Genomic DNA, 11758 nt, shown 5'->3' with positions numbered 1-11758 from the left:
TTTCATATATCAGATTCCTCATAATTAACCCTTTATATCCCAGGCTAGAGAAGGCATCGTTATAATGCAATTTATACAACGATTCCACGTAAAGTGTACAGGCTATGTCTGGCGTTGTTTCATATGTGATAAACACTATTATCACTCTTAAACTTCTGAAATGTGTTTCATTGTATTAAACCTTCTCCTCCCGTCTCTAATGTTATGCATGAAAACTGCCTGATGATCCATGCTTCTTGCCACGAAAGTTAAAAACGCACATCAGAGGAGATGTCTCTTGGAGGCGATCTCTTGCCTGGGCTGCCTGCGTTCAGCACTGTCTTGAGACTTACTCGTGTTAGTTCAGCACTGTCTTGAGACTTACTCGTGTTAGTTCCTGGGCATGCAGTGTATGGAGCCTATATTGAGGCCTTTTAGTTTGTCATGCGTAGATTTATTTTTATTAAAGTATGGATATCCACCAATCTGTGTTGTAAGGAATGTATAGTTTGCAACTACACTAAACTTTAAATTTGAGATGTACTGTGAATAGCATAGACTGCTGTCACTGCTAGTGGCGTCCTGCCTGTGATCACCAGTGTGGCTCACTTTGCCTGAACACCCTCCTCTAACTCGGGGACATGGACTGGTGCTCCTTGGGTGAGGGCATCGTCTGACCATGAGTGTTTGTGTGACAGTTCGGCGTCGTCTTCAGCTCCCGGCACCGCCCCCGGAGCAAGACTGCTCTCCCTTCCTCCCATCCGGGGCGCCGTCTCCTCCACCTCCTCAGACACTGATTCACACGATATTCGTCATGGTCTTAAGAACATCAACGCCATCGCCGCCAAGTGAGTCGCCTTTGTTTATGTAATGGATTTGGGAACTTCCTTTCCAGGTCCTCTACTATGCACAACACATCTTAGCCAAGCTCACTAAAAACTTTTAAAATAAAACCTTGATCCAATGACATTTTTTTAATTTTTAGTTTATTAATTGTCACCAAGATGATTTAAAACTCATTACACATCTAATTTTTATTCAGACTAATGTAAACAAACTATAAAACTTCATTTTACATTATTTAATTTAAATTATTATTTTAATTTAACTAATTTGAATTATTTAAAATTTTAAACAAATCTTCCATTTTATGGCATCATCGTCGTGAAACTTTCATCCCAATATGTTAAGAAATGGATTTTTTACGAATATTTCAAAAAATAAATGCGTGCGCGGCGGGCAGCAACCGGTACTGATAATAGCGATAACTCCTCCTATTTACTGGCACTCGGGGATAAAGAGATGCAAGCACCTGTCTCATGCACAAAGAAGACCAGCAGTAGTAAGGAGGGTCTACAGAGTGGATATGCCGCTGGTGCCACCTGGAGGGCCAGATTTCACACATAACAATGAGTTAATATGTTATTATGCTGTAATCTATTATATATCAAATGAATACATTGCCCAATGGCAATATTTCTCATGTCCCTTTGTACGAAAAGCTGACAACCACTTTTTTGTGAGTTTTTGTTTTTTTCTCTCTCCATTGTTTCTATGCGGATATTGTTGTGACTTCTACTTCTTGGAAAATCCCTATCCGGCACTCAGCACGTGAAGATGAAACAACATGTTAATCAGCCACAGGTGGCAGAAGTTGTGACTAGAGTTCAAACTCTGTTCTCTTTGTCTATTTAGCTTGTATTGATGAATGAGGACCAGACGAGGGCCTCATCACTTATATATGGTCAATAAAGTTATTGAAATATATATGTTTCATTATAAGAACATAAGAATAAAGGTAACTGTAAAAGGCCTATTAGCCCATAGGCAGCAGCTACGAGGCAGGCCTATTAGCCCATATATCTCATTCATATATATGTCTAACCTACTGTTAGACAGTTAAGGGGCCCAGTGTCTGTGTTAAAGTTATCCCTAACGGAGCCCTATATTTTGTTTTTTGGTGGGTTATTTTTTCTTTATTTTATTTCCACACATATTGACCTTCCACTTACACATTTTCCACTACACATGTCCAGCAATCTTAATTAAAACTTATAAGAGATCTCATACATTAGAAGTACTATATTCATTGTCGAGAACTTTAAATGCATTTTTCTATGTGAACAATATTTTCAACTTTGAGACCAAATAATAAAATCAGATTCTGACTAATTCTCACTATTTTTACATATTATGTGCAAAATTCTTATTACTAAGGTTTCCTCTGAATTTTAGTCATAAAACTATAACGTTTGGAATTATAAATATTTTGCGTATAAATTTGGCAAATATTTGGATGGCCACATTCAAAAAATGTTTTAATGTAAACTATTCTCTTAAACATAATTTTTCCAGAGGAACACGAACGTTATATGCCATTCTGAGACCATAATGAATAAAATATCATTTGCTGACATTATAAGATATTTTTAACATTTTTTTTCATGGTATGATGTTGATCCGTTAGGAAAAGTTGGAGCATTTACCATGAAGATTATGTACACAAAAAATGAGTGTGTTTGAGGAAGTTTCGGTGCACATGCACCTGACCCCTTAAACGAATCTATAAAAATTGCTCTATGTTAAAAATTAAAAAACATTAAGCAAAATTTTTATTAATGTTATTATTTCCCAATGCTGGAATCAGGGAAATTATTTAAATTAATATATATGATAAGTTTTCCTGAACTTACCTGAGGGCCATCGTCTCTCTAGTGACATCCACAGGGCCAGCAAGCGGGCAGCTTGCCTATGACGACCTAATTCCCGCTTCCAATAGTTCGTGAAGATTTTTTCCAACTGGATTTTGAATTAAAGTAGATCTTCATAAATGTTTTAATCCATATCCATATATTGTACCATGAGGCGAAGCAAAGAAATAATAATAGTTTTATTGTCATTAATGTTGCTAATATAGTGCAGATCACAGGTAAACAGTTACAGTGTAGCGGATACTTCATATAGGCCAGTGTAGATCACAGGTAAACAGTTACAGTGTAGCGGATACTTCATATAGGCCAGTGTTGATCACAGGTAAAGAGTTACAGTGTAGCGGATACTTCATATAGGCCAGTGTAGATCACAGGTAAACAGTTACAATGTAGCGGATACTTCATATAGGCCAGTGTAGATCACAGGTAAAGTCACAGTGTAGCTGGTAGTTCATATATGCCAGTGTAGATCACTGGTATATCTTGAGGTTATCTTGAGATGATTTCGGAGCTTTAGTGTCCCCGCGGCCCGGTCCTCGACCAGGCCTCCACCCCCAGGAAGCAGCCCGTGACAGCTGACTAACACCCAGGTTCCTATTTTACTGCTAGGTAACAGGGGCAAAGGGTGAAAGAAACTCTGCCCATTGTTTCTCGCCGGCGCCCGGGATCGAACCCGGGACCACAGGATCACAAGTCCAGTGTGCTGTCCGCTCGGCCGACCGGCTCCCCAAAGGTAAAGTCACAGTGTAGCTGGTAGTTCACATAGGCCAGTGTAGATCACAGGTAAACACTCAAAGTGTAGCAGGTAGCTCACATGTGCCGGTATGAATACCATTATCAAGTGGTGGTGAAGAAGAGAGGAAGGTATAGTCAAATATTTAAGGTAAGAGAGTAAGAGGAGAGGTGAGGAACAAGTTCTCTCACCTGCTCCTCACCTCTCATCTTACTCTCTTCTTCCACACCACTTGATAATTGTCCAGGACGGACCGAAACGTTGTCGCTTCTCCATCTTCTGAGTTGTGGTTCGGTCATCTTGTGCAACATTCATTGTGCACAATATTAGAACAACATTCTAAATAGAATGTTCTGCAACAAATGCAACATTCTAACTCTGTTGTTCAGGCGTCGTGGATCAAAGGGCGGTGCTCCAGGAGAGCGGCAGACGTCAACCGACACCCTGGACAACCTCACAGAACCAGACTCTCCAGGACTCCTCCACACAACTGCGCGGCGCAAGTAAGTAAATTATATTGAAGAATGTGCTTCACACGTCTCTCATTACTCAAAATTTTGTGTAGCTGCTATTTCTTAGTTTATATGTTGAAACACGTTCAGTCGTGATTAATATTGTCTCTGGGTGTTTTATTCATTTCGCTTGGTTCAACTCTACGAACTACATTTTGGAACTTTTTACTAAAAGGATTACATATTGTGAGATGAATTTGCTGTTGCAAGTATTGTACAGCCTGCTAGACTGAGTCTTTTATGGGAAAATTCATAATGTCTGTCCAGTGTTTGCGTCACATCTGTGGAAAGTCCCCAAGCATGAAATATTGTGAAGTGCTAGCTCATAGGGGAAGACATCAAACCATACACACCGCATCCCCAATGTCTCGCACTACCTTCCATTAACCTCTTTGATCAACATTCACATGTTGCTGTTCTTATATAGACATGCATAAATGTGTTGTAGGTGAAGGCTTCTCCGTTACTTTCCCTGACACAAGGATCATGTGACGCCTTCTCTTAACAGTAACATTTTTTCCAGCAGACATTTAGCAGTTAGATAAGTGAGACAATTACTTATAAAGAGTGAACGATCGTGTCTTATCATTCCCAACATTTATACCATGACAGAACCCATGACTTGTGTGTGTGTGTGTGTATATATATATATATATATATATATATATATATATATATATATATATGTATATGTCGTACCTAGTAGCCAGAACGCACTTCTCAGCCTACTATGCAAGTCCCGATTTGCCTAATATGCCAAGTTTTCACGAATTAATTGTTTTTCGACTACCTAAGCTACCTAACCTAACCTAACCTAATTTTTTCAGTTACCTAACCTAACCTAACTTATAAAGATAGGTTAGGTTAGGTTAGGTAGGGTTGGTTAGGTTCAGTCATATATCTACGTTAATTTTAACTCCAATAATTTTTTTTTACCTCATACATAAAGAAATGGGTAGCTTTATCATTTCATTAGAAAAAAATTGAGAAAATATATTAATTCAGGAAAACTTGGCATATTAGGCAAATTGTTCCTTGCATAGTAGGCCGAATACGACGTTCTGGCTACTAGGTACGACATATATATATATATATGTATATATATATATATGTATATATATATGTATATATATATGTATATATATATATATGTATATGTATATATATATATATATATATATATATATATATATATATATATATATATATATATATATATATATATATATATATATATATAACTGAAAACTCACACCCCAGAAGTGACTCGAACCCATACTCCCAGAAGCAACGCAACTGGTATGTACAAGACGCCTTAATCCACTTGACCATCACGACCGGACATAATGAGGTGATAGCCGAGGCTATTTGAACCACCCCACCGCCGGCACTCGGATAGTAATCTTGGGCATAGCATTTTACCAAATGCTATCACCTCATTATGTCCGGTCGTGATGGTCAAGTGGATTAAGGTGTCTTGTACATACTAGTTGCGTTGCTTCTGGGAGTATGGGTTCGAGTCACTTCTGGGGTGTGAGTTTTCAGTTGCATATTGTCCTGGGGACCATTCAGGCTTGTTCGCATATATATATATATATATATATATATATATATATATATATATATATATATATATATATATATATATATATATATATTTATATATATATATATATATATATATATATTTATATAAATAATATATATATATATATATATATATATATATATATATATATATATATATATATATATATATATATATATATATATATATATATATATATATATATATATACATTTGAGTGAGGTGGGAAGGGTGATGTGGCATTACATTTGAGTGAGGTGGGAAGGATGATGTGGCATTAGAGGATATTAATAGGGTATTAAAAGTATCAACACAAGACAGAACACGAAACAATGGATATTGAATAGAAGTGTTTGTAGAAAGCCTATTGGTCCATATTTCTTGATGCTTCTATATTGGAGCGGAGTCTTGAGGTGGGTAGAATATAGTTGTGCAATAATTGGCTGTTGATTGCTGGTGTTGACTTCTTGATGTGTAGTGCCTCGCAAACGTCAAGCCGCCTGCTATCGCTGTATCTATCGATGATTTCTGTGTTGTTTACTAGAATATATATATATATATATATATATATATATATATATATATATATATATATATATATATATATATATATATATATATATATATATAGGGGGTTACCACCACTGGTGCATTTATAGGGACCCACAGCCTCAGAGAAGGGAACACAGAGCACTCAGGGAAAAACTTGACATTTAACTCTGAATACGAAAGAGTGTTCACTTCTCCTACCACCCCCTTTTTTTTTTTTTTTTTTATTTATTATGATGTACACTTTATTATGCAAGGTTATACAGTTACATATCTGATTTTATACAAAAAATAAACATTAAGAGGACACAAGAAAAAGTTCGCTTCCTAGAGGCTGTAGATTTCCTCGAACTCCTCCGACGCCGGGCAGGAACCGAGGATGCAGCGGGCATTTCCCCTCTGGATCGCGACACTGAGGCGCTGAAAGAGAAAACTTGCTGCTCTAGGGTCTCTTGTGGTGTCAATGAGCTTGGAACCAAGATCCTTAAGAAACCTTCTTGCACTCTCACCCCATGGGCCTAGGGTCTCAGACCCTATTGGAACGAAATTGTACCTTTGATCTAATTGCCTGTACTTGACTGACTTTTGTTTTTCTCTGTGTGTCGCTGCGGCTCCTGCCGTGCCGGCAGAGAGGGTGATGTATGTCGTTGCCAGGGTGGATACGCAAGTATAGTCCCATGCTAACTGCCTGCCACCCTTCCACGGACGCAGTGTGATTCCGTCTGGTCGGCCGGCAAAGCTAACAGAGTCACGGTTCAGTAGGTTGCGGGGCTCTCTCTCCGCTGGACACTGAGCAGAGGCAAGGCTTCTTTTAATGATGTCGTTGACTTCGTCGTGTCTAGTGTGCCAACCACCCGATTTTCCACAGTGCAGGCCATGCAATCCATATTCGTCAGCATCTGCCTCGCCGCAAATACACCTGTGAACAGTGTGGATAGGGGCAGCTAGGCGGAGAGCGACTGCAATACGGAGCTCCTGCGGATCAAGACGTGTGCCTGTCGCAGACATAGGGACTGCCAGAAGGAAGTCCCCTGCATGGGGAGCCTGCACAGCTGTGAGGCGTGCACGATCACTGGGGGTTGTTGCTGCCTCCAGCAAAGCTGTGGCTTCTTTGTCTACAATGGGGCTGTCCCAACTGGATTGTTTCTTGGCTTTCGGCATGGCTGGTCTGAGTGCTGGGTCTGTCATGGCACCCCATTTCGTGTTGCATTCCGTGTAGTGGGGGTCCTGTATCCCCGCTACATCACTCAGGGTGTCAGGTAGAATTTCCTTAACCAGGTCATCTGATGCTGAGGAGGAAGACAGGAAGGCTGGGACAGCAATTTGGGTGGCGGTGCGGACACCCAAGCCACCGAGCCTGACAGGAAGAGTGGCTTGTTTCCACTGGCATTCGTTGAGGGAGAGGTTAACAACTTTTTCCAGCATGGTCTTCAGTATATATATATATATACCCAAATACAGGTATAAAATCAAAGCTGTTTAAAGTCTGTTTAAACACACACTTCACTTCAGTCGCTGAGTGTAGCAGTACACAGTTACAGTCACTCCCTCAGTTACTCTTTTAGTACAGTGTAGCCATGTCTCCCCAGGATATGACTTTCCTAACCATCCTTCTTGAATTATTAACGTCAGAAGGACACAGTGATATAGTAGCAAGAGCAAGGAAAATTGCTGAAGACGACCCAACCCTAAACGAAGCACCGTGGCAACTTGTAGGCAACGGAAAGGCAAACAAACGAAGAAGAACCGAAGAAGAAGCCAACCAGAGCTCAAGAGCAGCACCCAAACCAATGCCAAGGACCATATTCAAAACCAAAAAACCAGTGGATCGTCCCACTTATGCTTTCATTGCCGCACTGGAAAAGAATAATCCAGGATCAGATCTTAGAGCCAAGCCCGACATTAGAGGTAGATATAACATATCCACAGCTAATCCGGATATAATCACAAACCTCAGGAACACAGAACACCTAGTGGAACTGAAACCAGAAGAAAAAATCACCAAAATGATAGTTCAAAATTTCCCGGTCGAAGTTCATGCAAACAGACTCCTAGAATGCCCAAATGTCACAACGGCGGAGAGATGCAAGCACAACAATATCGAAACAAGACAGGTTCTTGTAACAATAAAAGGACCTCGCATCAACACTCTGAGTGTTGGGACCTATGGTCAATTCAGGCCGAGACTGTACAACCCAGAACCCATGCGCTGTTACAGATGTCAGCGCTTCGGCCACCACAAAGATGGCTGCAGAGGCCCGGAACGATGTGGTGTATGTAGCGAGCTCCATAATACCGACATATGCAAGAATCTGCACAAAGAAGGCAGACAAACGAAAGCAAAATGCTCGAACTGCGGGGATACACATCACGCCTGGAACAAACGATGTCCAGAAAGGGTAAAAAGAATACTAGCTTTCGGATCAACCCAGCAACCCAAAGTAACAACTTCGAGACCCTAATCGACCAGACCCTCGGTAAAAAGCCAGTGGTACACCCCTCGGCAAGTCCGAATAAATGAAGATCAGCAACAGTCTGGCGCGCCGGGTCCTTCTGGTCTGGGCAAGGACGGGGCCTCCAACAACTGGAGGGGGCAGGGGGGCGATGCTCCACGGGGAGACAGCAACAGAATGGATCGGGGCGGCAGGGTGAACATGCCTGCCGTTGCCTCCGGGACCTCCCAGGCAGGAATGATGATCCCTGCATCATCGGGTGCCCCAGTGGCTGGATGTAGCAGGGGCGCTTCGGCCCAACCAGGAGTCCAATATTCCAGGATTCAAAAGCAAAGCACAAACACTCAGAGCAGTGCTTCTCAAGGATAGCATTGATATTGTTCTACTCCAAGAAACACTCACCAGGACTGGCAGATTTATCAATATCCCAGGATACCAAGGATTCCACTGCCCTATGGCACAAGGTGGCACCAGAGGCATTTCAATTCTAGTAAGAAATCATATCAATGCCACGGCAATCACAGACCTGCCCAACTGTGGCGAGAACGTCGAAATTATGGGAGTTAAGCTCACTGTGAGGAACTCAACGCTGTCCATTTTCAATGTATACAAGAGCCAGAGAGAACATGACATGGATCTCTCAACAATCTTTGAAATAGCAGTCACTACACCTACTATCCTCTCTGGTGACTTCAACGCTCATAGTGAATTACTACTTGATTCACCAAGAACCGACGCCAACGGAAGACATATTCAACATCTTTTGGATGAAGTGCCAGAAATCAGTCTGCTTAATTCGACGGAACCAACCCACACTGGTGGGGGAAAGTTGGATCTCACGTTTGTCTCCACCAGTATTTATGAGTTGTATCATTGGTCAGTGGATCATGTTCTGACTAGTGACCACTTTGCCACAAAAACAGTTATTAATATAGCACTACCTCCTAGACCTCCAGCTCCCGAGCCCGGATGGGACTTTATCAAAGCAGATTGGACGAAGTTTCAGGAAGCTCTCGAAACTTGGCACCAAAACTACACTCCTCCTGACAACACCGAAGAAATGGAAAAAGATTTAGTAAATGCAATACATAGAGCAGCAAATCACGCCATCCCCAAGAGGAAAACAATTACCCAACAACACAAGGACCATTGGTATTACTGTGATAGGATCAAAGAGCCACATAACAGACTAAATCGTGAACGAAAGAATTTCAGAAGAGATAGAACCGAAGCTAATCTAGGACTTCTTAGAGCTGTCCGAGATCATGTGCACGAAGAAACAGCAAAAATCAGAGAAGAAAAATGGCTCGAGTGGTGTGCCAAGCTAAATCAGCATACGTCCTTGGGCGACATCTGGAGGCAGATCAACAAGGCCAAAGGAAAATCGTCTCCTGCTCCGCCGCACCATGTTCATCCAGAGCAAGAAGCAGAAAGGCTAGCAAATCTATTTGCTTCAAGAGCCAGTTCCACTCAACTTCCTCAAGCAACTCTGACTCACCAACAAAGACTTCAAGCAGCAAGATGGAAAAAAATTGATGATGCTTTAGCCTTACCTGACGAACTAGACCAAACTTTCAATCTAAAAGAACTCAGAAGTGCAACAAAGAAAACTAAAAATACAGCTCTAGGCGAGGACAAAATCACTTACAACATGCTAGCCAAGCTAGGAGAAAAGGGTGAAGAAGCCTTCTTGAATGTCATCAACAGAGTATGGGTGACAAGAACCCGACCACTCTCTTGGAACAGTGCAATTATAGTTCCCATTCCAAAACCTAAAGACCCAGGAAATCCAAGACCCATCTCATTAACAAGCTGTCTGGCCAAAACTGCAGAAAGAATGGCCCTTAATCGAATTGAATGGAAAGCCAATCCATTACACCAAAATATGTTTGCTTACAGAAAAGGTGTTGGAACCACAGAATGCCTTACCTCCCTCCTGGATAAAATCAATGACAAACCTGGAATCCTTATTTTTCTAGACCTTGAAAAAGCCTTCGAGTTAGCCAATGCTCCAACTACACTGTGCTGCCTTGTGAATAAGGAAATCAAAGGACACGCTCTTGCTTTTGCCAAAGGAAGCCTGCTTAACCGAGAAGCTAAAGTCAAATTCCAAGGAAAAACATCGACCTCAAAGAGGCTGGAAAATGGAACTCCGCAGGGAGGAATACTAAGCCCCTTCCTCTTCAACTGTCTCATGGAACAATTCATGAAGCTCAAGCTACTAAAAGCCAAACTTCTTAACTATGCAGACGACTTTGTGGTCATCATCAATGGCAAAGGGGCAAGGAACCATGCACAAAAATGCCTAGATATTATCAGCAAGGAAGCGGAACGCATAGCAGTGAAAATAAACAGCAATAAAACAAAAGCAATGGCCGTTAAAATGAGAACTCAAGACATCAGACTGGCAATACAAGGACAAGAAATTGAGTGGGTTACCTCTTTTCAATACCTAGGAGTCATAATAGACAGCCAGTTGAAATTCACTCAAGAAATTGAATATCTTCGGCAACGCTGTAAAGCCAGAAACTCAGCTTTGCACTCTCTGATCAGTCTTAGAGAGGGTGCATCTCTACCAGTACTTCAAATGTACTACGTTCAAGCAGTTAGATCACTCATCGACTATGCTGCTCCTGCTCTTACATCCCTCAGTGATAACCAGTGGGAGAAACTGGAAGTGTCTCAAAATGATGCTCTGAGAACAATGCTGGGAGCATCTATATGGATGCGTAGAGAGAACCTTAGAATGGAAACAAATTTACCAGCATTAGAAAACAGGATGAAACAAAGGATAGCCGCCACAATAGGAAAACTTACTGGAACAACCGCCAGGCTGTCAATCAAAGACAGCATACAGAGATCCTTTCAGAAAACCCTACAGTATAGAACAAGCTCATGGATGGATAATGTGGTCAAGATTTTAGAGAAAATGGACCTGAAATGGACCATTAAAAGCAAATGGGAATTTAGACCATATCAACACTTTCGACAGCCTCCTCCATGGGAAGAATCGAATCTAAAGATAATCATTGAAAGATTACCAGTTAAAAAATCCGCATGTGACCCGCAGAGGCTCAAGGAAGTAATAGAGCAACAAATGGAAACTGTCTCTAGACCCACAACGACTCACATCTTCACAGACGGATCAGTTGATCAAGAAAAAGGTTCTGCTGGGGCAGCAGTTTACACTACCAACCATGAAGCTTACTGGAGCATGAATAGTGGGTGCTCCA

At 41.2% G+C, this 11758-nt stretch overlaps 1 protein-coding gene across 1 annotated transcript in view; it reads left to right on the top strand.

Annotated features, from left to right (window-relative positions):
- Positions 1–11758, top strand: part of LOC123771022 (uncharacterized) — a 570661-nt gene that overhangs the window by 525655 nt on the left and 33248 nt on the right. The window contains exons 33-34 of the mRNA XM_069324755.1: positions 678–827; positions 3813–3926. Of these exons, the coding sequence (XP_069180856.1) occupies positions 678–827; positions 3813–3926 (264 nt within the window). The remainder of the gene's footprint in view (positions 1–677; positions 828–3812; positions 3927–11758) is intronic.

This window comes from Procambarus clarkii, chromosome 14, assembly GCF_040958095.1.
Source record: "Procambarus clarkii isolate CNS0578487 chromosome 14, FALCON_Pclarkii_2.0, whole genome shotgun sequence".
NCBI lineage: Eukaryota > Metazoa > Arthropoda > Malacostraca > Decapoda > Cambaridae > Procambarus > Procambarus clarkii.
This window is presented reverse-complemented; position numbering and strand designations above follow the sequence as displayed.